This window comes from Galendromus occidentalis, unplaced genomic scaffold (genome assembly GCF_000255335.2).
Source record: "Galendromus occidentalis unplaced genomic scaffold, Mocc_1.1 scf7180000077450, whole genome shotgun sequence".
Taxonomy (NCBI): domain Eukaryota; kingdom Metazoa; phylum Arthropoda; class Arachnida; order Mesostigmata; family Phytoseiidae; genus Galendromus; species Galendromus occidentalis.
Window position 1 is genome coordinate 358,962 of NW_003805438.1, and position 26,853 is coordinate 385,814.

A 26,853-nucleotide genomic window follows, 5' to 3' on the forward strand; every position below is an offset into this window, starting at 1 on the left:
TGATGAGTGTCCAGTAGCAGATTCGACTGCATTGAATGAGTGGAAGAGGAGAGGCTGCTCAATGTTCACTCTTTATCCGAAGACAGTGCTGAGATGCCGGCTCCGGGTCGGGAGCTCACTCACGTCCCGAAGTATTCGGGATGCGAGCACCCCGCATCGCATAAATCCTGTCGGTGTCCAGATGCTGCCCCCTCGACTCTTGCAGACAGTTTTCCCGAGGCACAAGGGGAAACCGGTCGAGGCTGAGAAAATCGCTAGCAGTATCGAACAATTGAAGAATCACGGAGTTTACGATCTCGAAGCCCCGAGACTCCCGGACGCCGAGATCGAAATCCCTCCCTTGAACGGAAAATCCATCTCGGAACATTTCCAAAATGTCGGCGATAAGTACATCAGACCCTATATCTCAGCCGTCGACGCGCTCATCCAGTCCAGCGTCCCACCAATCCCCGAAGAATTCGCTTTCAAATCAGGATGGGTACGTTATTCAGAAGACGGCAAGAAATTCAGATGTGTCAGGGCACCGAGAGAGGATGCCGTGGTTTTCGATGTGGAGACTGTTGTCACCGAGGGCGGTCTTCCAGCGATGGCCGTGGCTCTCAGCGCGAAACATTGGTATACGTGGTGCTCACCCGCATTGGTGGAGGGTCGTGACCATCGGGTCGATGTCGTAACTCCCGACGCGCTCATTCCGATGGACAGAGCCGGCTCGAAGAAGCACCAAGTGATTATTGGTCACAATGTGGGTTTTGATCGGAGCTATATCAGGGAGCAGTACTCATTGGAAACTACGGGAACTCGTTTCTTGGATACCCTGTCGATGCACGTCTGTGTGTCCGGCCAAACGAGCGAGCAGAAAATTATGACGATGTCGCTCAAGAAGAAAAGAGCCGCTTACGAGGAAAAACTCAAGAAACAGCAAATATCCGCTGACACTTTCAGACCACCCCCAAATATCAAATGGAACGCCGTGTCGTCTCTGAACAATCTGGGGGACGTGTACCGCCTGTATTGCAACAGAGAGCTCGAGAAGTCGGCGAGAGACACTTTCGTGACCGGAACTTCGGACGACGTACGAAAAGATTTCCAACACCTAATGAGGTACTGCGTCCTGGATGTGCTGGCGACGAGGAACGTGCTCTGCAAGCTGCTACCCATGTTTCGAGAAAAGTTCGCGCATCCGGCTACGTTTTTCGGCGTCCTAGAAACTCTCACAGCCTACCTTCCAATAAACGAGAACTGGAGGAAATACCTGGACAACTGCGGAAAGATCTACGATGAGCTCGATTCCAGAAGCTCGGCTATCCTTAATCGAATCGCCAACGAGACGTGTGCGATGCTCGAAGGAGACTCCTACAGATCGGATCCTTGGCTCTGGGACCTGGATTGGTCGACGCGCGAAACGAAATCTGCAGCGGGCATCGGAGGTTCCGAGGGTGCGAGCGCAAACAACGATGAATCCCAAAGCAGTCAAGTTCGGAAACCGAAATGGTTCAGAGATCTGAACGAGAAGCAGGATTCCGAGGAAGCTCGACATCCGGCCTGGGAATCCGAGTCGTGGAGCTTCTCCATCCGGAAGAGATGTGTCCCGAAGCTGCTGAGAATCACCTGGGACGGATACCCAGTGCATTACCACAGCGAACTGGGCTGGGGATATCTGATCCCAGCTGAGCCCGACCACCCGACTTGGTCTTCCGATGGGGACGCGAGCTCAAGGGAGAGCCCTACCGAGGGAAAAGGTGGATTTTTCCCGCTGGAATCGTACCTGAAATTGATCGATGAGCACCGCGCACGAGAGCAAACAGATGAAAGTCCCAGCAGCGCACCGGGACCTGAGGAGGCCGAGGAAAAGTTCTCCGACCTCGGCGACTTTTCGAAATTGGACAACGACTGGAAAGATGTGTCCCAGGAAGCCGAGCGTTACTCAACAACTTCAGAGAAGACCAAACTCAAGACGAACTATCCGCAGACTACATTCGATATCGGACTGAGAGGCGTCAGGTTTAAGAAACTTCCCAGGAGTCCGGGCAGCGCTTACAACGCGGGCTCCCCCATGAGTCGGTCGACTATCGAAAAATACTGGGGCACCAGGATGAGCTCCCGCAACCCGGAAGATATAGCCGAGTTACTCGACATTATGAAACACACTTCGTATTGGAAGACTGTTCGTAACCGAATCTCAGATCAGGTGGCGGTCTGGAATTCGGAGAATCAAGGTGCGATCCTACCTCGAATTCTGCCAGCTGGCACAATATACCGGAAACCCGTGGACAGAACGTGGTCGACAACGAGCCATGCGGCTAAGGATCGCATCGGCTCCGAATTCAAGGCCATGGTCCAAGCACCGGAGGGCTTCCATTTCGTAGGGGACAGCCCTGATTCCAAAGAGCTCTGGATCGCCGCGCTCCTGGGAGATGCCGATTGCGCGAAAATGCACGGCTCGACGGCGCTCGGCTGGAGGGTTATCCATGGGGGGCTGCTCTGCGACCGCGGACTTCATCAGGAGACCGCCCGGATTATCGACTGCACAGAAAAACAAGCGAAAATCCTCGATCTCGTAAGACTGCACGGCGGGGGTCAGGGCCTGCTCACGAAGATCCTGATGGAACTCATGCCGAACATGAGCAACGCGGAAGCTTTCCTCCGGACCAAGGATTTGGTCAAGCTCACGAAGGGCGAACGGCAATGGCCGGTAACGAAGAGCAAACCCGTGAGCGTCAGAGCCGTGGGCCCATACCAACGAGCGCTCACGTTCGCAAACGGAAAGAGTTGGTTTGAAACTAAGCTCTGGACGGGAGGCTCGGAGTCGCATTTCTTCAATAGGTTGGAACAAATAGCCTCCGAAAGCCGACCCGCGACGCCATTCCTCTCGGCAGGGCTGACGAGAGCTTTGGAACCGGCTGTCTTATACAATTCGAAGTACGCCATGGCCAGAATGAATTGGGTGCTTCAAAGTTCCGCGGCGGATTTCCAGCACCTGATTCTCTTGTCTACGAGAGATCTATTCAATGAATTCGATATCGAAGGGCGACTCGTCCTCACGGCAAACAACGAGGTAAAGTACATGGTCGCTTCTGAGCATCGCTACAAAGCTGCGCTCACGCTCCATATCTCGAATTTGTTCGTGCGGTCATTTTTCGCGGAACGAGTCGGCTTGGACGATCTTCCTTATGCGGTAGCCTTTTGTCCCCACGTGACAGTCGATCGGGTTTTGCGGCAAGACGTGGAGGATGACTGCGTTACGCCATCCAATCCTCGAGGGCTCCGCGAAACCTATGGTATCGCTCCCGGAGAGAAATTGAATATATATGAGGTCATAGATAGATTAGCGGGGTCCGGGAAACCCGATGATAATGTAATAACTCAGGTGCAGGAGTCCTAGAAAATTGTATATACGACGTCTTGATGGTTTTGTGCAGACTCGTCGATGTAATTTCCGTGTGGAGAGTACCCGTCTTTTGATAAACGTTGATCCTGATGGAAATAGGAAAACCAAGGAAGAAAGCTGCATTCTTCTCACGTCGTCGTGGGTGTAGCTCCACTACCCCGAGACCCGAACAGAGTCGGCGAACTAGGGTGGTCGCCGTTGTTCGGAAATATCTCGACTCCCCTGGCATGGGGTCCTCGTTTCCTCTCGCGCAGCTCAGAGCTGAATGAGCCATTCGAGCACACTCTTCCTCTAAGATGGAGGGGGAACATCGGCTACTAGCACATTAAGTTTATTGGTAGGCGGCGTATTTTCTATAACCGACAGCGTGGGGAGGAAACAGTTTTTTCGATTATCCTCGATATCTGAGAAACGAAGTCAGACGATTATTCGCTCTTCTTTTCAGCAGTGGCGGCCATCTTCTTCAGGTCTTTTTGGGATTTGATCACGAAACCGAAAACTAGGGCAGCCACAGTTGCCCCTTGAGCCAGGACTCGGCCTCGCATCATCAATTGGGACTGCGCTCGATTTCCCTGCATCATTGCTCGTAAACCGAATGCCAAACACAGCGTGGTGCCGAGTAGTCCTGAAAGGAATTATCGAAGTCAATCATGAGGATATCCACCCCTGGCATTGGCTCATCCTCACGCGAGGGAATCCTGTTTCCTAAGTGAGAGCTCACCTATTGGTAGGAAAGGATTTTCTCGAAATTTCCTCTTCGCATCTGCGAATCTCTCCCGGGGTTCATCCAAGTGTTTGACGGTCACCCATTCGAGCTCCTCATACGATGGATCAACTTCTGGCATTCTAAGAAGATAATCGGCGCGATTTTAGAAAACCTCCCATGCGCTGTGCCATTGTACATACATATCTATCTATCTATCTATCTATCTATCTATCTATCTATCTATCTATCTATCTATCTATCTATCTATCTATCTATCTATCGAGTCGAGCTGATTCGAGTCGAACTGGATTCCTTCGCCAGGAGGCGTAGGCGTACCGCATGGGGGAGCGGCTAGAGCCTCTGTCGATATCCGAACTCCGAAATGCGTAAAGAACAGTAGCCATCGCGGAACTTAAGCCAGGAGATGGCCCGGTCCCGAACCGGCTCCCAGTGAGAATACGCGCACATCCCTCGTTCGCACGTCTCGGACGGGGAGGTCGTCGAATAGAATGGAGTCGTGGGGCTCCTCGGAGCTCCGACGCCTTGAATGGGCTCCCTGATAAAAGAGATCTTTTCCCCGTTGAGGGAGGAAGATCCCGACTGAACTACGAATCTCAGAGAACTTCTAGGAGCATATAGCGCAATCCAATATTTGAGCCGGAAGACAGGAGGAGACTTCGTCGCGATGCAAGTTTATTAAACAAAATGTACAAATTTAGATTCTATCACAAGTAGGACACAGTATCACGTCCCAACGACTTTCGCCTCTTTCCAATCAGATTCGACGTGTCCATTTGCTCTCCTACTCTCCAAGCACGGTATATGACCTTTCTGTACATGATCTTTCAATCTCCGTTGTATGAAGGCGTTATCCTGCATGAGACGCTTCTCGAGTTTGTTGAGTTTTTTCAGTTTATATGCCAGCAAAGCGTTCTCTGATTCCAGTTGACAGCATTTACTGATAAGCTGCTCGCATTTCGGTGGTAAGCCAAAAGGCTCCTCCTTCATCATGGGAACTGGAAAATAAAGTTCTCGTCAGTTCGCATCAAGCTCGTCCATTCACATCTCTGATGACATTCAAGCATCCCTTTCGAATCAATCAGAAGAGAACGATATTGTTTTCCGGATCGCCGAAAGAGCTCCGGAACGCTCAGGTTCACTGAATTGTGAGGAGAGCTCCTCGAAATGTAACCTGCGAGCCTCAACCTGTGCATCGGCCCTCACAGCATTCACCCATTGTCAAACAGCATTGTCAGCTTCTCTGCCCGATTCTGAGGACTCGGCTGATTTGCTCCTCGCTACCTTATATGTATATACTCACCGAGACGTTGAATTGGAAAAAAAGATCAGCTTCAAGACAGCTTCTTCGCGCTTTCGGTCTTCTTGTGGGACACAACGAGTGAAAGTCAAGGATACGCGATAGGATCTAATTCACTCACCTCGCTCGTCGGTGAAGCGGCTCTCCAAGAGGCCTTCTTGTCACACAATGCCCGCTCTTCCGGAGTCTCCCTCAGTTAGGTTCGGATTGCTCTGTATAGCGAGACTTCCTCACGGATTTCAACTCTGAACTGCGACTGTTTACTCTGATTTGTGTCTACATCTGTTGACAGTGAACCCTCGAGCGCTGATGAGTATGATCTTTGCTTGCGGCTGACGATACTTTCAGGCGGTCTCCCCAGAGCGCCCTGTCGCCTGAAGTCAAAGGCCTGGAAGGCTTCCCCACAGCTCGAGCAGGGTGGGGCCGTCGTTCGAAAACTTCTGTCCGCTCGCCTTTGGTCCTCCCTATATTTATCCGAAGCCGGAACATGCGAGGCTATGCCAACCTCGACGCTGATCGGACGCTCCCCGAGGTCGCGTCGTTATCGTTCGGTTTGAAACTCTTCGGCTCTATCGTAGAGAGCCATGATCCACTGAGTGAGTGTGAGATCCTCGATGCAGCTCGGACTAGATTGAGCCGCGGCCTGAGTCCCTCGGGGATGAAGGCATAGCACACAAGAAGCAAACGTGGGGCAGGGATTCGCCGCGATTGATGGGGGGGATTCTTCGCATGATCAGCCAGCGCTCTGCTGCCCCAAGTGACGGCTCTGCGCGCGGCAAAGTTCTCGGATGTTTCGGACTGGCCCTCATTGTCACTGTCCGGGATCCGAGGGGACAGGGTTTCGTACCCGCGCATCTCGACGCTTTTCCGGCTGCGATTTCAGCGACCGCCGAGATAAGAAACCAAAGCACAACACTGACACTTCGATATGCGCGCTGCTCGAACGAGACTTCTGAGTGCTCGCGATTCAGAGGCAAACAAGGCGGCAAAAGCTCCTCGAATCAGCCATCCATCGGTGGATTGCTGATGGACCCGATCGAGCAGCCAATGCAAAATCGTTCCGATCGGACCCCGTGCGGTCATGATTAGTTCGGAGCTAATTTGGAACATCGGAGGCATCGACGACAGCGAGCTGCGATAGAGTAGGGAGTGGGGGAGACCCCACGAGTGTTTCGGCAATTGACCTCAAACCCCGGAGTTTCGCGTCATTTCAGTCAGCCGCCGGGGCTCCGGATGGATTTCCACGAGGTAGCTCTCCCTCGCAGCCGTCGACTCCGGGTTCCCGCGCGAATTCCCGGTTCGGGAGTCTCGCCCGCCGGATCGGAGAAGTCTCCAACGACAGATCGCTCAAATGCGCGGCTAGAACACTTCCCTGGTCCGTTCGAGTCTAGAAGGATAGGATTTACCTGAATGACCTTCGTTTCACGTGTGATCCGACGATTTCTCAATCACCTTCTGAATTTTGGCGCTCTCGGGGTAATTTTTGAAAAAAGTTCGCGCTCCGCTTTGCGCGCACTGTAGCGCGCCGATCTCGGGCCACCCGAGTGTCCCCGCCCGCCGGTCGGCCACTCGATGTCTTTGGTCGCGCACAAGCGCACACGTCACATTGAGCAAGGAACGCGCTACTCAAAACGCGCAACGCAAGAAATTTCATTGTTGTGTATCTCGGAAAACCTTCTCTGAACGAGCGAGTGTTCTCCGCAGAGCACCGACAGTGTCAGTCCGGGCGTTTTTCCGAGGAATTTCGGGCTCGTCGGCGTGAAGAAACAAGGGACTCGACATCTTCCTAGCAGACTCCACAGACAAGTGTACCAAGATGCCGAGCATAATGGATTGTTCAGGCCCCAACCTGAAATGCTGGTATAAAAACTGCTTCTTCTCGTCGATTACTCAGAAAGGTTTGAAGATTCACCTGTCTCAAGTGCACAATTACCAACTACGGGACAACAAAGCTCGGCCGGTGAAAGGTTCGAGGCAACGACGCAAGACCCCAACGGCTCGGGGACCTACTCTTCCGGATCCGCGATGTAGACAGCCTTACATTTGCACTCTCTGTATGTTCGCTGGTATGAACAAAGAGCAACTCGCACGACACCATCAGCAAGGTATTTTTCCGCTCAGAACATGAAAGTGTTCGAGCTCTGAAAAAATCTTCAAGTCATGATCCGTTGTCTTTGGCCTAGTTTTCGGTACCCACGACCGGAGCGATGATCGGTATACTCCGCCCCGAGAGATGAATGTTATGGAGAGCGTGGAAGGATCGACACCGAGCTGGATAATTTTTTGAAAACTCATGACTCATCTCGCTGTTTCGGATACGAATCGATATCGATTTCAGAACACATGACCGGGATGATCTACCACGAATCCAAAAATCATCATCAGATCCGTCTGGTCCCCGACGGTGCGCCCGGTAGTTCTGGAGCGTCCCGGAATCGCTCAGCTGCTCGACGAGAACAGACTCCGTATATGTATCCAGCTCTGCAGTATAATGTTGTCGCGAGACCGCTCCCTCATGAGCGTCCGGTATATGAGCAGTATTTCGACGTGAACCAGATGCCTATGCGGTCGGACGATTTCCATCAGCAAACGCACGCAATGGTTCAAGAGGCAATGCCGTCGCAAAACGAGCAATTCGAAAGAGGTCAAGCGTACGAGAACCAGAGAGCCTCTGCGGATTGGGCGTCTTATAGATCTTCGGTTCAAACGCCGCAAGCTATGTCTGCTGAGTTCGCCTCCACAATGCAGAATCGGGTTGATGAGAGCGCGAACGCCTGGAATTCCCAGATGGCGCCTCAGAGAATCGACGATACCAACATGCAGCTTTGGCAAGTTCAATAAAACTCATTGCTGCAGCGTTGGATGGGAGGATTCAGAGAGGCATAAGAGATTCTGAGCTGTGAGTTCCCGCCCTTCTTGACGATCGCTTCCCACAGGTCGAACGTTGATCCGATGCAAACGTTGCAGTTTGACGTGAAAAGAGACTTCATGAACATGGCTCAAGGTCTCAACACTGAGGGTGAGTCTAATTTTGGTTTTTTTTTGGGTTTCGCCTTTTTTCGGACGTTTGCGGGTCTTCCATCCCCGGCCTCTCTCTCGCTCGGAGATGAACGCTCGGGGCAAGAGATGCGAGTTCCGAAAAATGGGAAGAATATACGAGCGACATTCCTGGTTCCAGTGGAACCTTGCACACAATGTGGTTGCGCCTCAAGAGGGGGTTGCTCACAGAAAGTCGAAGCCCAGGAAGATGTGAATCGCATCATACTCGTGCAAGAGGTGAATATGACGCTTCCGAATTAATCCGTCTCTCAATCCGATATCAGCACGCCCGCATGTCTCTCCATCCCTCGGCCCTCCAGCTCCCAATCCCGTCTTTACAGCGTGAGCAAGAAGGTGGGTCCGCCTCTAATGAAGGGGACAATCATGAAGTCTACCATCTCCAGGCCGACTCAAATTTCAATAACTTGAAAGCCTTGCTCAGTCCTGGTGACGAGATAGTTCTGGAGTGCCAAACAGAGGACGGACGCGAGGTCAGTTCATGGGGAATACGGTCCCTCACGCATCGCTTCTAGATTCAGATTCGTATTGAACACCAACATCTCTACACCGCCCTCTCCAGATACATAGAATTTTTCCCCCCTTTTCAGGTTTTGTTGAGAGCGGTGCGCGCAGGTTCAGAATCAGTAGAAGGCACAGCTGAGAGGGCTCCCGGAGTCGATGGGGTGAGTGACTCTTGCTGGCTAGAGACAATTAGCCGTTTAAGGAATTTCTGCAATGACGCGCAGGCATCTGACTGCGGAAAATTCTGTTCTATAGTTGACTGTGGCCTTGGCTTCTTCGACCATCAAGGTCCCAGATACGAAGGGCGACGACACTGTTACCGAGGAGAACGCTTTCACCGAGGATTCTCCGGCGGCCCAGACTCAAGCCGAGTGAGTTCGGAGAACTTATGTGGGGCGGGAAGAATGCAGACCACTCGAGCGATAGCAAGCCTCGATTTCGAAAAGCTGTCGCGTTCCTGATCATTTTCGGCCATTTCAGAACATCGGAACCTACGATGCAGTCGGCCGAAGAGTCGATGCAGTCGAATATACAGCCAGCCGGAGAGTCTCTGCCACAATTGTTCCCAGAGCTTTTCGAAGATGACCCGGTCAATTCAGGCCTCGAATCTATCTCGTGGCAGTCCGGAGACACCGAAGAGTTCGAGAACTTCTTCGAAGTTTGCAAGAAATCAGAGTACTTGTCCGCTCTGTCTAACTGCAGGTTCGTTCAATGTAAATATTGTTCTTCGTTTTTTTTTCTTCTCCCATATGTCTATCCTATACACTCTATTCATTCGAGCTTCTTGAAATCTGAGGCCCATTCCTTCCGCCGAAGCAAAAACATGAGATCTAATCTTTTCCAACGTGTTTCTTCAGAGGCGTCAGAGACGATAGCGGCTCATTGTTCTTGAGATGTGGTCTATGCTCGTATTCTACGGATATGGATGACGCTTTGGAACAACTCCAAATCCACTTCAGGTGAGCTCCCATAGCACCGTCTCGCGAACCTCCGATCCAGAGTCTATTCCATAGAGATGCTGAAAATTCAGTCTAAGCCACGTCTAGTTCGGATCGAGATTCAGAGCCAGATCAGCTCCTGGCTGGCTTCACTCAGTCAAAGTAGTACAAGTGATCTGAGTTTCTCCGGAGAAGAGATCGGACGAGCTTAATCTGATCGAGATTCCCCCCAGGAGGCATATGGATACGCATTTTCAATGCAAGAGTTGTGAGTTCACATGCGGCCTCCGGGAAGAGATGGTGGTCCATGTCGGCACTCAGCACTATGCTCCGAACAATGAGTCCCTCTTCTAGCGTGGCGCCGAACCTCCGACTTCGGTACCCTTCGCGATATTTGTCATCAATTCTCTCGCGCAGCGACTTCGCACCCGTGGGGTTCGTCAATCCACAAAAAGGAAAATCTGCGAGATTGACTGAGCTTGCCCGAGCGAAGAATCCCCTGACGTATGCTTCGTCCAAAATTCTGTCTCCCGTCTCGGGAAGTCGCTACTTTATTTGATACCGTCGAATAAATTCTGCTATTGGATAGCGCTTTGAGTTGTATTCAATTGCTTCCTCTGGATCGACACTCGATTCCGGCGTTGGATTGACTACCTCGATGTATTTCGTCGTCTCCTCGAATGAGTCATGCGAGTCGATCGTTCATCCGCTATCATCTTCTCTCTACCAGGTTGAGATTCGTACATGTTGATTATTCCTCGGATATCATACACAGCCCCTCCGGCTCAGAGATGCATATTTTCTCTCCTCTCCCAGTCCTCGTAGGTAGGCGAATAGCGCGAGGAACCCTGAGGCCGGACACTACGGCATTCGCGTCGGCCGGCCGCATCCGACTGAAGGTGGCATTCCAGGCGACTCGGATCGGCCCGAGCTCCCTGAGATGCATAACGAAGACAATGCACCACGGTCGATCACGGATGATCATTATACCGCGACTAGCGCTTCGTTTCGTGACTTGTTCCCGCAGAGCTGCGATCCCTTGCAGACATACCACGGGCGCATTCATTTCTCCTCTCCGGTCCGCTTGCGTATCCCTCAGGTACCGGGAACGGCCGCTCATCTTGAATTACTCACACACTCCGCTCATCCGTCGAAGTGTTTGAGGGGAAGCGCACAACTGTTCCATGATGACGCGGCAAGCAATGGATCCTCGTTCATTGGTTCCATAATTATCACATGATAGGCAATCTGATTCTCGGATATACTTGTGTCTGTGACAGATTGCGATCGATTCGCCGACGAAATAGCGAACCCGATCGAGAATCCATATTTGCTCCGATCGGCACCTCGCTTCGTCCAGCTTCCATAGATCTCCCTTCCAGCTCGAGGACATGTTGCTGACTCTATTCCTCCTGACTGGCTCCATCGTCAGTGCGACTCTTGCGAGGCGCATCAGGTTCGACGTCTGCCTCGGCCACATGCGACCGACAGTGGTATTCAGGCAACTCGAATCGGAATTGACGTCTCTAAATGCCTTGCCAGAACCCTCAATCGTGATCGGCCGCCTGTGGTCGTTTTCGGGAGAACTGTGAGATTTTACTGCGTCGCGGCTCGTCTCTGTAGAACTGTCATACCCTACGGAAGGGTAACATCGAAACAATAGATCAAGAAAATCAATGACTGTGTTCTTGGATTCTCGCGGCTAGTCTATATCTTGGTCCTGTGGGAACATTGACGCTTATCGGACACCATGCCGGCGAGCAGCATCGATTGAAAAACCTTGACGGATAAAATCTACCCTGAAGCTATCGCCTGCTGCGATCAGATCGAAGACTTGGATTTCCAGCAGACGGCCGACATCGCTGTGGGAATCCTATGCTCCGTGTGTGAAATGATTTGTTGAAATGCAGTCAAAGGGGGTTAGGTTGAACGATGCGTTGCGATGCGTAGCTCGAAATGAACAAACCCAGCACCTCGGAAGGGCACTGCAGATTTTGGGTCCCGCGGTCTGACGGTCAATACAGAGATGATATATAGACGTATGTATATGTCAGCAGCCCTCTTGGTGACAGCATACTCTCTGCAAGACTACTACGGGGACTTGAGGGACAGCTTAACAGGCTTGGAGCCTGTGTAGTGGCTCTACCAGAAGCACGCAGCATCCGGACCGGGGATCGCGTGTGAGCTCCCGACCTTCAGGGACCTACGATTCCGCGAGTGAAAGCTTTCCACCTGAGAAGTGTCTTCCAGACATGGGAAGCAAAGCCCGTTTCAATTTGGAAACCTCGTCGGCTGTCTCCGCTCCGATGAAAGAACCGGAATCGCTCCTAATGGTCGATCGTTCCCATGGTCTGTTCCGTACACGAGCCTCGTTCCCTGAGACGTCTGTATCTGAGCGGTTTGCGATCCGTTTCTCGCATCATATCAATACATAAGGTGAAGTTTTCTTCCCAGTAGTCTACCTCCGGCCGGCAACGGCCTACAGATGATGATTCCCCCTTCGCCGAGAGTGAGTGCCGATACATTTGAATTTTGGAGCGCTTTGGCGCCAACCGGATCCCGCCAACAGAGCAACACTGAAGAAACTCCTCTCCTGTTTTTCGTCGAAAGCTAGCTGAGTCTCTTTCGCGCGCTACACCTCGTGAGTCCTAGCCGAATGAAAGGATGTGATACACTTGCCTGAGGAATCAGCCCGTCTTAGAAAACAATCTCAGCCACCACAAAGAACAAAGATGTCACTCGTGCGAACTCGATCGAAGAGGCTGGAGACCAAGAATGATCAGCTGCAGTCAACCGGTGCTCGCAAATGTAAGATTTCCTTCAGTCTCAGGAAGCATTGTAAGAATCTGGAGTTCGATTCTGAGCAAATTTCTTCGGAACGAGGGCACCAAGCCGTGGTTCGATATCGCAGCTAGCTCGTAGTTAGCTCAATGTTAGTCAATGTGGTTAGCTCTCATCTGAGACTATATTTTCGGACCCTCCTCCTTCACACTTTTTGCTCCTCTAGCGAGACGACCAACGAGGAAGAAAGAAGTTGACAGCACCGATTTCGTCGATGAAGATTCCCGCGAAAATGCTCTGGTGCCTCCCGGCAGGCGTCGAACCGCGAAGCGGAAACAGGCAGAGCAAGACGAAGAACCAGAGCCGCAGCAAGACACGAAAAAAAGAAGGGTGACCAGACGAAGCAACGTCGTAGAGATCGAGAAAGCTGAAGAATCACCAAAAATCAGGAGCACAAGGGGGAAAAGGTCGAAAGTCGAGGAAGCCTGTCCGGAGAGTCCGGAAATGGAAGCGGAGAAACCCAAGCCGATGGGTCTCAAGCGCGTAGGTCTCAAGCCAATGGGTCTGAAGCGTCCTCTCAAAGAGGACAACAAATCGACTGTAGTGGAGCAGGAGCCTTCCGTGGATCAGGAAAATGCCCCGAGTTCGAGAGGCAGACGAAATGCTCGCAAAGTCGTCGCCGAAATGGTGGAGTTCGATCCCGACGAGGAGTCCGAAACCGACTTTTCAGATAATGATGACGATGACTTCGTTCTGCCCGAGTCGGATAAATCCGACGGAGAAGAGTTTGCTCCAGACGTCGAGCCCGAGCCCAAGATAATCGCCACACGGAGGAGGACGAAGCCGAAGGAGCTGACCCGTAGCGATAAGATCCGTCAATTCTTGCTAGACGTCGACATGTCCGCACCTCCTGGAGTTTCCCCGGTTAAAAAGCCGGACGCTCAACCGGAGAAACCCGAAGGCGCGTCTTCGGGAACGGGGCTCACATCGAAGCCCAAGACCGCTACTCTGCCAAGTTCGTCTGAGGAGAGTGCATCAGAGTCAGAGGATGACGAGGAATCGCCAGCTCGCCGCAGCAGGAACCGGAAACAGTCGAGAGCTGTCAAGGGAACACCGTCATCGAGGAGCAAGAAGAAGAGATCATCGTCCGCGGACTCAGACGATTCGTTGCTAGCCCCCAAGAAGGCGAAGCCGACCAAGTCCAAGAAAGTTCCTGTCAAAAATAAGAAGACATTCATGAAACCGAAGAAGCTCCCGGTGCCCAAGGAGGGAACCGCTCAGGAGAAAGCAGTCGCCGGATTCTCCCTATTCGAGATGAGCCTCCTGAGGTTGGCGAAGCGCATGGATGAGGGTAAGGACGGTGAAGAAGATGTCGATGGAGAAGCTGAAGAGAACGCCGAAGGTGAGCGAAAAGAAGGCGACGAAGAAGCGACCGAAGTCAAACCAGAAGCCGCTAAGACGGATCTCATCCTGTCGATGCTCAAGGAGCACGAGCCAGCGGAGGAGATGTCCGACGGGAGCTCCGAAGACGAGAAGGACGCACCGGCGAAAAGCGAAAAAAAAACCCATCATGGTAAAGCTTCGAGTGAAACGAAAGCCGAACAACCAGAGACGAAGGTTGAACGGCGGTCGGGTAGGAGGAAGAAACCGGAAGTGAAACCCGAGAAGGTCGAGGTCAAGACTGAGAAAACTGAACCCAAGGTCGAGGAACCCGTTAAGAAGTCCGCCGCGAGGAAAGGAAAAGCCAAGATAGAGGAAACACTCAAAATCGAGAAAGTCGAGGAATCTTCCGATTCGGAAGAGGAAAATTGGGAGGTGGTGGAGAATGCCGCGGTCCGAGATCCGAATTATAAGCGGCCCGACAACGTAACTGTCGTTCTTCAGGCTGAAGATTTCGTCTCGGATGGTAAGAAAGGCTTGACAATGGAACAGCGGATGGTTCGTCTGATCAATCGTCGACGCCGGAGCGCCGCCCTTTACTCCCATAGAGTGCATCTTCTGAGTCTGATGGCATACCACCGATGGCTGAACTCGATTGTGGAGAACGACTTCGTTAGAGCGTTCGCGATTTCGAGGCTGCCCGCCACCCTTGCGATGCCCGGCAAGACACGGAGCGAGGCGAATATCATACCACGACTCCTCGCCTTTTATAAGGCGAAGTTCTCGATAAAGCCATCTTCTGAGGGCTTCGCGCCTAGGAAGCTCAAGAGCAAGCTCTTGAAGCTTTTCGCGCATCAGAAAACAGACTGTAACATCACGTATCTCTTCGGTCTCGTCACCCTGTTCAGAATCAATGGACTTCGCTCGAGGATTTGTCTCTCCTATCGTCTGATGCCACACAGAGCGCCGCAGCTGCGGATCAAGGACGGAGAATTGGTAAGTAGATTCGCTCTTGATATTTTACGATTCATATCGGAGCCAATGCCACGCCTCACCCCATCGATGCGATTCTTCCCCCAACGCGACGGGAGCTCATGATGAGGTATCATCGACCTAATAATTTTCTTATCCACAGTACGAGGTGGGCTCTAAAACGAGAGCTCTCAGCACGGAGACCGGGATCGAGGACTATTTTGTTGAAGTCTACGTCCCGAGCAAGAAACGGTGGCGTCCCATCGATATCGAGAGCCATGAAGTCTTCGAAAGTTTCCAAGACCTCTCGCCCCATCTCGAAGAGCCGATATCTCACCTGATCGGCGCGGACGGGGACGGTCACATGGTTGACCTTAGTCCGAAATACAATGCGGATTGGCTGAACAAGAAGAACACCCTCCGTGTGGATCCGAAATTCTTCGAAGAGGCTCTTGCGCGCTACGCTCCTAACGAGGAAGATCAAATCGATGAACAGGAGGAAGTGGCAAAGAAGCACGATCAAGAAAAGTTCCCGACGACGTTTTCGGAGTACAGAAAGCACCCGAAGTACGCTCTGAAACGGCACATGCTCAAACACGAAACTTTCTACCCTCCAGATCCGCCGATATTAGGCGAGTTCAGGGGCGAAGCCATTTACCCTCGAGAGGCCGTGAAACCTCTTCGATCCCGAGATCAGTGGTATCGGAACGCTCGGACTGTGAAGGACGGTGAGGTACCGTACGGCGAGATGAAGGCGAAGCCCAAATTTGACCGGAAGAAGAACAAATGGGTCACCGGCCTCATGATGGACGTTTTCGGTGAATGGCAAACCGGGCCTTTCAAACCACCGGTCGCGGTCGATGGGAAGATCCCCCGCAACAACTACGGTAATGTTGATTTGTTCCATCCGGACATGCTACCGATAGGCACAGTTTACCTGGAGCTGCCAGGTTTGAACAAGGTCGCCGCCGATCTCGAGTTGGATTGCGCTCCGTGCGTTGTTGGTTTCCAAGGTATCGGGAGAGCTTTCCACGCGCTCTACAGAGGGTAAGTGATTGAAATCGAGTGAATGCTTCGAGAAAGGCAAACCAGAAGCTCTTCCAAGGAGAAGAAGGCTGGAGTGTACCAGCTGGCAGAAACTGTGCCTGGAACTGATTTAACTTGATCGTCTTTTCCCCCCTCAGGTATTGTGTTTGCGCCGAAGACAAAGAGACGCTGGAGAAGGCTTGGCAGGAACGTCAACACGAGGATCGGCACACTCGACGAGAGAGAATACGAACCAGGGCTATAAAGAACTGGAAGATGATGATCAAGAAAGTGATATGGGACATGCGGCTCAAGAAGAAGTACAAGGACAATCTCGATCAGGAAAAGAAGTCCAAATGAATTTCTTCCGAGCTCGCTCGAATCTGATTCACTTCGAAACACCAGCGCGGTGATATTGGCCGAAACTCCTCTCTGACGGTCCCACAAATAGATCGCGCTTTCGGCACACTTGTAGATTCCAAATGTGACATCGATAAGCACTTCTCATGGTGATATTTGTGCTCTCAAAGTGGATTTTAAAACTTAGCTCCTAAAATGTGTTCTCAACTTCGCCTATAATAAACTCGAATGGGAAGAAACGAGGTCGATCGCTGCTACATTCTAGAGAAATCATCGGCGTATTGTAGCCGCGATTCTCCCACGTATTGCTCACCAGATGCTCTGCAAGGATGAGCTTCCGCGAATGTCGAGCTTCTCCGGCTCCCGCGCGAGATTGAGCTGAGTGGGGGGAGGACCGCGAGAAATTCGGTCAGCGTGACAGTCGATTTCGATTGAGAAGAGCGAAACCGATTTAGCGAAGACGTTCGGGAGAACGACCGTGGTCTCACCCAGTTTTGCGGAGGCTCAGCTGTAGAAATCCGAAACGGTCTTTTTTCTGAGGTTTGGATAGGCATCGATTCGAGTGCAGCATTCTCATTGCAGCCTTCCCTACGCTCTACGATTGTGGTAGAAATTCATCTACGGCGATCCACTCGTGGATGTGGTGATCGGTCTATGCTCTACCGAACACGATGAAAGCATGAATTATCCGAGATGTAGGAACTCTACTCATCAGTCGAAAAAGGATAGAAACCGAAATGCTCCATGCCGAGCTCTTCCCCAGAGAAAGAGGAGCAGCTCGCTGAATGAATAGGATGTACATACATATGTACCTCCGCTTCATGACTCGAGCGAGGAGGCAACTTTCCAGGCCTTTTAATTTTCTGAGCGCTCGAAAGACTTCCTAATCTCGATCCATCTCATTTTTTTGATTTCCATTCCGGGAACGAGAGCATAAGTTCGCGAGGCGGATGATGTCATCGGTGCATAAGGGTGACGGGTCCTCCAGTTCTTCTCCTGGGCTTTTGTGCGGGAGAAGGTCTACACTGGATTTTCCCGCCAGAACTTCGAAATACTCTCGGCGATCGAAAGGCGACCCACACAGAATTTGGAGCTTCCCGTGGAGCGATGATAGAGAATCCCTGGAGCCGACTCCCGTTCAGCGCTCCAATCACTGAGAATGGAAAATTCTGCTCTCCATGAGCTAAGTGAAGAGATGTCCCTAAATACGGTCAGCGATGGGTCCGCGGAAGCCAGGTACACGGAGCGGTAGAGAAGCTTCACTCGGGTCCACCAGAAAACAGATGATGTTTTTGCGCGCGCTCTCTCACTAAATGAGCGAAGGACTTTGATCACCGAGAGAACTACTTCGCATCAGCGGCTCCGAGCGCCGGGAAGTGCGTCAGTCAAAGTATGCCTGGTGTGAGAACGCGGTCCAGAAGGGTGAAAGACTCCGAAGACATCGAGAACGGGAGGCCTCTAGCGATTGGAGCCGAGAAGAATCGTACGGAGCCGGGTGAGCACAAAGGGTCCGGAGAGTGATTTCAAAGATGGGATTCGAAACCGGCTCATGCTGACGATTGCATCGTTCTCTTGGGTATTGTCCACAGAGAGTACGGATCGAGTGACAGCATCCATCTCCCACGTGTCGGGCCCCCGCTGGAGATCCACGCGTCGCCTCTGATAATTACCTCAGTATTCTAATTCCAGCTCGCTCAGTGAAAATGAAGTGCACCAGCGATAGTGGAGTGGATCTGTGCCCAGACGAGGAGCCACGGAAGACCCCAGCCAAACGTGCCCCATTGAAAAGAAAACAGCAGCAACCTCAGCAAGCGCAAGATTCGGAAGAGACTGAAACCAAGAAGAGGAGAGTGTCCAGGAAACCGACAGTGTCACAACCCGATCAGCCTGCAGTGACCGAGAAGAATGAGCAGAGGGCTCCGCGACGTAGCGGGAAGGCCTCCGCGATGAAGTCAGATGGGGAAAGTCTCCCGCAGAATAGGAGCCGGAGCGAGAAGCCTTCTTGGACGAACGCACTGAAGAAGGTCGCATCCGGGACAGACGTCGTAGACTCGCAGAAACGTGGTGGGAAAAAAACTGGCGCGGCGACGGAAGCCGGCAGCCAGATAAAATCTCCGAAACGGGAGAGCGGGAAGGAGAGAACCTCAAAGAAGAACGAAGAAATCGAGGAGAACGCGAGCCTTAGTGCGAGACCAAAAAGAGCGTCGAGAGCTCCGCTAACGATTGTGAAAACGGTAATTCCTAAAGGAGACTCCGACGAAGAATCCGATGAGGAATCCGAAGAAGACCTTTCAGATAACGACGACGAGGATTTTCTGCCTCCCGAAGCAGAGAGAGAATCCGACGATGGGGGAATCACGGAAGCCGCTCCCAGTCATCCTCCATCTACCGGGGGGTCTTCCAAAGGTCCCAGGAGGGGCGTGAAGAGCGGGAAACCCTCGAAGCAGATCGGCGAGTCCAGGCGTGTCAAAGACGAAATTCCCATCAAAGCTCCAAGAGAGTCCTCTTCGATGTCGAAGACCAGCATCCCCTCAAGCAAAGAATTCGCCTTCAGGAGCCGGCGAGGTGAGCCGAGGGAAGCTCTGAGCATCAAATCAAAGCTAAAGGTTGAGGACGATGACGAGGACGATGAGGACTTCGTCGAGAAGAAATCGAAGAGGAGAAGCACAAGTTCAAAGACGAAGAAAGCCTCTCAGAAGGCAAAGCGATCCCTGTCGTCGTCTGATGAGTCGGATGTCGCTCCGAAAACGACCAAGCCGACGAAGAAGATGAAATCGAATAACAGTTCCCTCCCGAGAAAAACCTTCATGAAGCCCCGTAAGGCCCCGAAACCGAAATCAAATGAGAAGAAGGACCCTATCGTATCCTCGCGCTACGAAATGAGACTTCTAGAGTTGGCAAAGCAGATGGACGACAACGATGACAGCGAGGAGGAGTCTCAGGACGATTCACCGACGGCAGTACCAATCAAGGAAGAAGACGAGCCTGTTGGTGCCTCGGACCAGCACCCCGAAAATGAAGGTGACAAGAAGCTTCTCATCATGTCCATGCTCAAAGAACACGAAGAAGTGGACGAGATGTCGGACGACAGCTCTGATGACGACGTCAAGGCCGAAATAAGTTCATCGGTCAAGGTCGAACCGGGTGAAAATTTCGACAAAGACCTTACGTCCTCCATTAAATCCGAGAAGAGAGCGAAAAATGCCAAGGCCGAGAAATCGAAAGTCGACAAGCCGAAGAGAGCAGAGGCAAAGATCAAGAAGGAGAAGGTAAAGAAGAAGAGCACAAAGAAGAAAGAAGTCAAAGAAGAGTCCGGAGAAGAGAACTCATCTGGATCCGAAGAAGAAGACTGGGAGGTTGTGGGAGAGAGAGATCCGAACTATCAGCGCCCCGAGAACGTGACCGTGGTTCTTCAGAATGAAGATTTCCTCCCGGAAACGAAGCGTCTCAGCATGGAGCAGAGGATGATCAGACTCATAAATCGTAAACGTAAAACAACGTATCTGCTTGCTCACAGAGTGCACTTGTTGGCTCTCCTTGGTCACCAACGGATACTCAACTCCATCCTGAACGACGAATTCGTGAGAGCCTACGGCTTGTCACGAGTGCCTCCAACTATTGCCATTCCTGGAAAACGCCAGAAAGATTCTCAAGTTGTCAAGCAAATTTTATTATTCTACAAATCGTCTTTCGAGCTGAAAGAATCTGACAAGGTTTTCAATCCCAAAATGCTCAAGGCCAATCTCACGAAATTCTTGATGAAGAAAATCACGTCGTGCAACATCGTTTACCTGTTCGGATTATTGGTCCTGCTTCGAGCGAGCGAGATCCGAACGAGACTCTGCCTCTCGTACCACTTACTGCCCCACAAAGCCCCCCTGCTGAGGATCAAAGACGGAGGAATCGTGAGTATTCCGGCACAGTCTTCGTGCGGAGCAAAAGCCCCCTCCGCTGGTGGAAACGGACGCAATCGGTGATAGGTCAACGGGGAACATCCCTTATGCCATGTACTACAATGCCATACTCGAACTTTGATTCTCTCTTCCAGGTGGAGCTCGGATCCAAATCGAAGACATCCGACACAGATTACGGTATCGCCGACTACTTCATCGAGGTCTATCTTTCGGACAAGAAACGCTGGCGACCGATCGACATCGATGACTTCAGTGTAATGGAAGATCCACATGAGCTAACACCCCACCTGGAACAGCCGGTTGCTTCTCTGATCGGGATCGATAACCAGGGTTGTATGTTGGATTTGAGTCCCAAATACAACGCCGATTGGCTCAACAAAATCAAGTCCTTGAGGAGTGACGCGAAATTCTTCGACGAGGTTTTGGCTCGATACGCGCCCAAAGAAGCAGAGCAAGTCGAGGAACAGCAGGAGGTTGCGGATCTGCACGAGCAACACGGAATACCTAAAATAATCTCGCAATTCAAAAATCATCCCAAGTACGCTCTGACGCGGCATTTGCTCAAGTTCGAAGCTTTTTATCCGAGGGAACCGCCCGTGCTCGGATACGTGAGGAACGAGCCGGTTTATCCGAGAGAGTGCGTGCACACTCTCCGCTCGAAGGACACCTGGCACAGGTCTGCACGGCAGGTAAAAGAAGGCGAAGAACCGTACAGTGTGGTCAAGGCCAGGCCGAAGTGGAACAAGCAGACCGAGAGTTTCATGAGGGATCTGCCGCTCGAAGTTTACGGCGAATGGCAAACTGAGCCCTTCAAGCCTCCCGTGGCTGAGAATGGAGTTGTGCCGCGAAACAAGTTCGGAAATGTGGAACTTTTCCATCCGGACATGCTGCCAATAGGTACCGTTCACCTTAAACTGCCAGGCCTCCCACGGATCGCGGCTGAGTTGGAGGTTGACTGCGTCCCGGCCGTGATCGGTTTTGACGGTGTAGGGAGAGGCTGTCATCCAGTTCTCGAAGGGTAAATCAAATCTTTACTCAAATGTTCCATTCTCGAGGGGATATATGTATGTACCTTCTCTTTGATCGTGAGCATCTCGCTCGTGATCCGGCTAACGTAGAGTTTTCACTTTCGCAGATTTGTGGTCTGTGTCGAGAACCAAGAACTCCTGGAGGAGGCATGGAATGAGCGGCAGCGCGAGGACCGCCATAAGAGGCGAGAGAGGATCCAGAAGCGCGCTCAGAAGAACTGGAGGAAATTGATCAAAAAGGTCATCTGGGACATACGCATGAAGAAGAAATACAAGAACAAACTCGATCAGGAGTGAGGACAAAGACCCTCATCGCTTTCGCATGTATTGGTAAATATCGATGAGGGGAAGACTCGAGGCTTTTGTTTTTCGCGGCCGGTGAGTCCAGGAACCTCCTCTATGCTTCAACTGCACCCATGACGTTCAGCGGGTTTTTGAGATTCCCCAGTTATAAGGGCCGCATTCCGCGCGCTGTGATATTTGACTTGTTCGACAGACCGAACTCGCTTGGCAGGACTCGTTCCTAAAATCTCCTAAATATTTAAATCCATTGCCTAGACGTGTTCATCTATTCCATTCACTGTTCTCAATAAAATAAAATTTTGATGGGATTCGACCGCTTCGTTCGTACATAGGTACGTCGTATCGACAATGAATATCCCTGAGGAGGCTGGAGCTTTCTGGAACGCGACATGCGATTAGCTTGATCGCGTGAGTCCTCCAGGAGCTCCATTCTATCGCCATCGGAAGTCTCCTTTGTCTGCGGTGGAAGCACCAACGCCGGAAGGAGGACAGAACCACCTCTCTCAAAGGACGAGTATCACATACTTTTCGTGACTCAGCTAAGCCAAACGCCGGGCCCTACTATAATTCCCCTCCCGGTTATCCTGCAAGCTTGCATGAGAATCTTCCTCAGGAAATTTGGAGCCTGCGTTCGCATGATAGACTTTGATTAATCCATCACATCTGTGATACTTCTCGAATAATTCTTCGGACACTCTGAGTGCCCATGTCATTTCCAATTGACGGTTCCAGGAGCAGTGAAGGTGGTAGAAAAGTTCCGGATACTCCATGCCTGAAATCTCCAGGAGAATACTTTCACGGGGTAACAGCAAAGATTATTGTCGAAGACCCTGTATCCTGTAAGCCTTCACGAAGCTCCAGACTCCAGACCTACAAGACGCCAAGCTGATGCTTCAGCTCGGCTAGCTTGTGCGCGGGTATGCTGGAGGTGTCAAGGTACCTCGGCCGGACTCACCGAGGAGCGTGAAGAAGTCCTGATGTCCAAGATCGCCGTTGAAAAAGTACTTTTCTTGCAAAGATCTCAGATGATCCTCATCGAAATTCCAGTTGTACTTCGAGGAGTTGCGCATGCGACCGAGATGCATCAGAACAACACCGGTGTTGAAGCCCTGTTTACCTGGGTGAGGGCTCCCCACGTCGGTCTCCGGATTTTTCTCCCGGTAATCGGCGAATTTCTCTCGATACATCGGCTGAAGGTCATCGCTGTTTGACGAAAGAGGGGAACTACTATCAGACTCTTTACACTTACAGACCAGTGAAAAAAAAGTTTCGAGTTCGCCCGGGAAAGCTCGCAACGGTCATGATCTCTTGTGCTCCGATCGCTCAGAGCAGATCGAGAGAAAGAACTCGATGCGATTACGTAATCGCCGGCGAGAATCCGGTGAGAGCTCCTGCACTCACGCGATGCCGATGATGTTTTCCTCGGTGAACTCCGGAAAAATGTCCCAGAGCTTCCGAATGTCATCGTGGAAGCGGAGATCGGTATCGAGAAAAATCGCTCGATCGAGGCGTGAAAATATTCGATGGAAACCCGGCGTCAGGAAGAATATGTCATCGTCATATTTCCGGACCGGTTTGGTGAAGAAGTATTTCCGGAGGAGCTTCACCATGGGTTCCTCTTTTTCTCCAATCGCTCGCAAGTCGTAGATAGTATAGTGGATATCCATATTCGACATCTGTAAGCATTGTGCATCAATGAGAGGAGAAGAGAGATCCCCGATGCGGGAAAAATCATCTCCATATCGTGGTGGAGCGTAGAAAACCTTATTTATTGACGAGACTGCTCCCGATATCGTTCCAAACGATCGATTGTCTGCCAAGACATGAACGTGAAGAGACGTCGAAAGGTTTTTCGAGATGCTTTTCAGCGTTTCGCAGAGATCATCGACAACCTTCGGCTTCGAACTCGCATATTTCGCGAAGACGATGATTTGGATGACGCCCTGGAAATCGGCATTAGCAATGAGAGATTTCCTTATCCCATCGGAAGCCTGCCAGTAATGATCTCCCCTAGCCGTGGAAACCTTCCCGATGCACATCTGGGGTGCAAGTTCAAGACAATCCGGTTGCACTCACCGATGAGCTCGTCGTGCCCCGCCATGGACTCGCGTAGCCTTCGTGGAGAGGATTCGTTAACACCGCAAATAGGAAGCCGCTAGCGACGAGAGCAGAGGCTACGGCGAATACGATCGCAACCGTGGCTCGTCTCCTGCGAGACCGGTTGTGCACCGTTCGCATACTCTGCGAATCGAAGACTGCGATTAGGACTTCATCTGTCAACCACCAGCCGCTCCCGAGACAGAGAACGGTACCGACCGCTGTCCTATAAGGGGTGGCGTGTGTCTATCGACGACGTGCGGCTGGCTGCATCATCATAAGGGACACCCCAGCCCTCTGGCCATGCGAATCCGATCATATGTACAGTCATCGAAAGCCCGCCGCACCGTCAATACAACGAAACTCACCGCCACAGTTCGGGTGTTTCGGCTGGATAGGACGACTTGAAGGACTATTCTCTAATTTCAGCTTCGAATCCACCGACGCGATTCATTCCTCACGTTCAGAACAATCATCGCGAGGTGTTCGGCTCCTTGTCCGAGAGCGAAACCATTCGTATTCGATGTGTGTACTACATAAGACGCCGAAATCAAAACCGTACAGGCAACGCGTAACAGCCGCGCAAGTTGACAGCAGATTGAAATCTAGCGGACCAGACGTCAGGATTACAACAGGACAGAGCACGCCATCTGGCGACCGGATAGATATTGGTGCCATTCCATAGGAATTAGGTGATTCGTAGTCGTCACGGTGCCTCGGAATAGCTCTGGAGCCAATATTTACAATGGCATCGCCCTCGCCTTCGGATGTGCCCTCCCGTCCCTATTAATGAGAAGCGAACTCGAAGAAAGATTGCTTGGGTCCGCGCAGGTGTCCTCAAATCTTAATATTTGCTTGCTGATCACGATGTCCCCGGAACTGGTTGCGCATCGGTCGAGCGGTGCGTGGGCTCGCGATGAGCCCCGCCCGATTTTTCAGAATTAGAAATAGAGTTGATCGGTGCATCCAAATTTGGAAATGGGTCCTCAGTTTTTTAAGTGCAAATCACTCGTTCGCCATCCGTCGAAAATTCGGACCTCCCCACGTGGAAGTAGATCATAGAAGAAACCGTTGATTCGGCCTCGACTCGTGATGACCGTGAATGAGGCTCGCATGCAATCAGTTGTTGGGGCAATCACAATAATCACGGGCGGAAGGGGGGGGGGGCGCGACAGCAATCAGGACTACACTGGGGATTGATTTTATTCGACAAACGAGTATTTTACAGATGTGTCAGTTGAGATCCTTTGCAGCTTGATCCGTAGGGATCCTACTCCCTCCATTCGCGTGATATACCTTAATGAAACCGTCGCAACGATGATATTCATCGAAAATCTCCGCCCTATAATGTGCCCTCCAACTGTCGTCTAGCTGGCGGTTCCAAACGCAGTTCAACAGATAGAACATTTCGGGGTACTCGTTCGCTGCAACAAAATAAAGCTCATCGTCCGAAAGGGTATCGTTTCCGGAATTCCCCATGCGCAAGGAGACAAAGACAGGTACGAGTCATGAGCGAAACGAATTACCGAGTAGAGTGAAGAAATCCTGATGACCAAGATAACCATGGAAGTCGTATTTGTTGCAGAGAGCTTCGAGGCCGCCTCCGACAAGCAAGCCGTTGTAGATCCTCGAGTTCCGCATGCGGTCGAAATCCATGAGCATCACACCGGTATTCAAGCCTTGTTTCCCCGGCCTAGCGCTCCCAACGTCTGTGTTATTGTGTTTTTTCGGTAAGCGGCGAATTCGTACCGGTAGTGGGGCTGGAGGTCATGGCTGCAACGGATGGTATCGAAGTTCATTCAGAGAAGTCGAGGTTCTGCTTCACGTTCAGAGCTCCCAATCCTGATGTCGTCATAGAATATTCAGGGCTCGCTAACCCGATTCCGATGATATTCCCTTTCGTGAATTCCGAGAACTTGAGCCACAATGACGCGATATCTGCCCGGAACTGGAGGTCTGTGTCGAGGAAAATAGCTCTCTGGAGATTGGAAAACACTCGGTGGAAGACCGGAGTGAGGAAGAAGATATCATCGTCGTAACGTTCGATCTTCTTCGAGAAGAAGTTTTTCCGCATCAGTCTGATCGTTGCTTGGTTCTCCCTTTCGATCTCCGTCAAGTCGTAGACCGTATATTTACAAGCGATTCTTGACCCCTAGAAGAGTTATTGTATTCCTGAGGCTGAACTTGCCCTCGACATAGGAAGCTCTGTCTACCGATAGGAAATAGTCTCGATCGGATTATTGAAACTCGATTCCATACGGACCGCCTGGAGCTTCAGAAACGTTCGCTTTATCCGTATGTAGGATGGTAAGTCGGCCAGGATGTGAACATGCAGGGGAATAGTGGCGTACTGCAGGATACTGCGTACGGTCTCGTAGAGGTTCCGAGGTACCTTCATTTTCGAGTACGCGTATTTGGCGAATACGATGACATCGATGACACTCTGTCGAAGAAGATCGATAACGTCATGGTCGTTTCGCATTCGAGGACTTCGGGGACTACCGAGAACCCGCCCAGGATTCGACTGACTGAGAAAAGGCTGCAGCTCCCGAGCTTTTGGGGGTCCGTAACGCAAGCGGAGACCTGAGCGCCGCTCAGCTCTAATGATAGGCGAATCGGAAGCCGACCTGAGAACCCCAATAGACGGAGCATCGCGTACCTGATTGGACGAGGTGTCTATGTCCGATGGCAGGGGTTGAAGTTCCAAGTCGTTGAATGCATCCTCGATAGAGAGTCTCCCGCGAACCGGGTCTCCGGCGGCTGTGCGAGGTGCGGGGGAGAGAGGAGAAAGTTGGGTCCAGAAGACAGCCCACAGCAGAGCGAAAAGAATTAGGAGCAAGAGGTTCTTGCTCTTCCGCGGGATATTGACTAGCATCTGCAATTCTGAATTCTTATCAGTCTGAGCACAGTGATTCTCCAGGGAACTCGCACAGGTTAGTGTACTTTCTGAGGACCGTCTTCTCGACCCGCAGCCGCGGGACCAACTAGATAGATAGCTCTGCCCGAGATTCACGCTCAAAAATCACAGCGAGCGCTCATTTGAGATTCTATAGGGGATACTCCGTCGGCTGTTCTGAAACA

At 51.6% G+C, this 26,853-nt stretch overlaps 7 protein-coding genes across 8 annotated transcripts; 4 read left to right on the forward strand and 3 right to left on the reverse strand.

Moving 5' to 3' along the window:
- The first annotated feature begins 181 nt into the window (after window positions 1-181).
- Window positions 182-3,478, forward strand: LOC100902552 (DNA polymerase subunit gamma-1-like). The gene has a single exon (XM_003743675.2). It carries the CDS (start codon window positions 182-184, stop codon window positions 3,380-3,382), a length of 3,201 nt encoding a protein of 1,066 aa, XP_003743723.1. The 3' UTR covers window positions 3,383-3,478.
- A 227-nt stretch (window positions 3,479-3,705) lies between these two features.
- Window positions 3,706-6,974, reverse strand: LOC100905974 (HIG1 domain family member 2A, mitochondrial). Of its 2 annotated transcripts, none has more exons than XM_003743616.2 (3): window positions 6,819-6,974; window positions 4,110-4,234; window positions 3,706-4,013 (listed from the first exon to the last, which is right to left on the reverse strand). In XM_003743616.2, the coding sequence occupies exons 2-3, from the start codon at window positions 4,231-4,233 to the stop codon at window positions 3,814-3,816; spliced, it is 324 nt and encodes a 107-aa protein (XP_003743664.1). In that variant the 5' UTR covers window position 4,234; window positions 6,819-6,974; the 3' UTR covers window positions 3,706-3,813. The 2 variants fall into 2 exon arrangements, with proteins under 2 accessions (XP_003743664.1, XP_003743663.1); XM_003743615.2 differs by lacking the exon at window positions 6,819-6,974 and adding an exon at window positions 5,534-5,686.
- Window positions 6,975-6,995: 21 nt separating this feature from the next.
- On the forward strand, window positions 6,996-10,265 carry LOC100902696 (uncharacterized). The gene is made up of 10 exons (XM_003743676.2): window positions 6,996-7,517; window positions 7,751-8,240; window positions 8,349-8,431; window positions 8,591-8,688; window positions 8,793-8,942; window positions 9,060-9,134; window positions 9,229-9,344; window positions 9,454-9,675; window positions 9,831-9,932; window positions 10,145-10,265. The coding sequence occupies exons 1-10, from the start codon at window positions 7,229-7,231 to the stop codon at window positions 10,263-10,265; spliced, it is 1,746 nt and encodes a 581-aa protein (XP_003743724.1). The 5' UTR covers window positions 6,996-7,228.
- Window positions 10,266-12,496: 2,231 nt separating this feature from the next.
- On the forward strand, window positions 12,497-13,814 carry LOC100902841 (transcriptional regulator ATRX homolog; the record flags this gene model as incomplete). Its single annotated transcript, XM_029111556.1, has 2 exons — window positions 12,497-12,719; window positions 12,919-13,814. Coding segments are annotated over exons 1-2 (972 nt in total), but the record flags the coding sequence as incomplete, so codon positions are not given.
- Window positions 13,815-13,820: 6 nt separating this feature from the next.
- On the forward strand, window positions 13,821-21,978 carry Xpc (DNA repair protein complementing XP-C cells homolog). Its single transcript, XM_003743678.3, has 8 exons — window positions 13,821-15,068; window positions 15,208-16,091; window positions 16,229-16,420; window positions 17,852-17,925; window positions 18,120-19,036; window positions 19,130-20,335; window positions 20,479-21,362; window positions 21,480-21,978. Exons 1-8 carry the CDS (start codon window positions 13,929-13,931, stop codon window positions 21,667-21,669), a joined length of 5,487 nt encoding a protein of 1,828 aa, XP_003743726.2. The 5' UTR covers window positions 13,821-13,928; the 3' UTR covers window positions 21,670-21,978.
- LOC100903128 (xyloside xylosyltransferase 1) lies at window positions 21,858-24,377 on the reverse strand. The gene is made up of 6 exons (XM_018639664.1): window positions 24,141-24,377; window positions 23,752-23,916; window positions 23,439-23,618; window positions 23,077-23,351; window positions 22,631-22,878; window positions 21,858-22,447 (listed from the first exon to the last, which is right to left on the reverse strand). Exons 2-6 carry the CDS (start codon window positions 23,911-23,913, stop codon window positions 22,215-22,217), a joined length of 1,098 nt encoding a protein of 365 aa, XP_018495180.1. The 5' UTR covers window positions 23,914-23,916; window positions 24,141-24,377; the 3' UTR covers window positions 21,858-22,214.
- A 628-nt stretch (window positions 24,378-25,005) lies between these two features.
- Window positions 25,006-26,815, reverse strand: LOC100903417 (xyloside xylosyltransferase 1-like). The gene is given in 6 exon segments (XM_003743681.2): window positions 25,006-25,196; window positions 25,299-25,499; window positions 25,502-25,545; window positions 25,650-25,924; window positions 26,036-26,215; window positions 26,432-26,815. Coding segments are annotated over 6 exon segments (1,107 nt in total). The 5' UTR covers window positions 26,648-26,815.
- Window positions 26,816-26,853: the final 38 nt, after the last annotated feature.

Coding starts and splice junctions, on each gene's coding strand:
- Xpc (XM_003743678.3), top strand. CDS start 13,929: ATGAAACCGAAGAAGCTCCCGGTGCCCAAGGAGGGAACCGCTCAGGAG. Junction 15,069..15,207: donor GGATCAAGGACGGAGAATTG/GTAAGTAGATTC, acceptor TCTTATCCACAG/TACGAGGTGGGCTCTAAAAC. Junction 17,926..18,119: donor GAAGAATCGTACGGAGCCGG/GTGAGCACAAAG, acceptor TTCTAATTCCAG/CTCGCTCAGTGAAAATGAAG.
- LOC100902552 (XM_003743675.2), top strand. CDS start 182: ATGCTGCCCCCTCGACTCTTGCAGACAGTTTTCCCGAGGCACAAGGGG.
- LOC100903128 (XM_018639664.1), bottom strand. CDS start 23,913: ATGCGAACGGTGCACAACCGGTCTCGCAGGAGACGAGCCACGGTTGCG. Junction 23,619..23,751: donor GGGGCACGACGAGCTCATCG/GTGAGTGCAACC, acceptor GCCGATTTCCAG/GGCGTCATCCAAATCATCGT. Junction 22,448..22,630: donor GGACTTCTTCACGCTCCTCG/GTGAGTCCGGCC, acceptor TGGAGATTTCAG/GCATGGAGTATCCGGAACTT.
- LOC100905974 (XM_003743616.2), bottom strand. CDS start 4,233: ATGCCAGAAGTTGATCCATCGTATGAGGAGCTCGAATGGGTGACCGTC. Junction 4,014..4,109: donor AAATCCTTTCCTACCAATAG/GTGAGCTCTCAC, acceptor AATTCCTTTCAG/GACTACTCGGCACCACGCTG.
- LOC100902696 (XM_003743676.2), top strand. CDS start 7,229: ATGCCGAGCATAATGGATTGTTCAGGCCCCAACCTGAAATGCTGGTAT. Junction 8,689..8,792: donor GCATCATACTCGTGCAAGAG/GTGAATATGACG, acceptor CCGTCTTTACAG/CGTGAGCAAGAAGGTGGGTC. Junction 9,345..9,453: donor GCGGCCCAGACTCAAGCCGA/GTGAGTTCGGAG, acceptor CGGCCATTTCAG/AACATCGGAACCTACGATGC.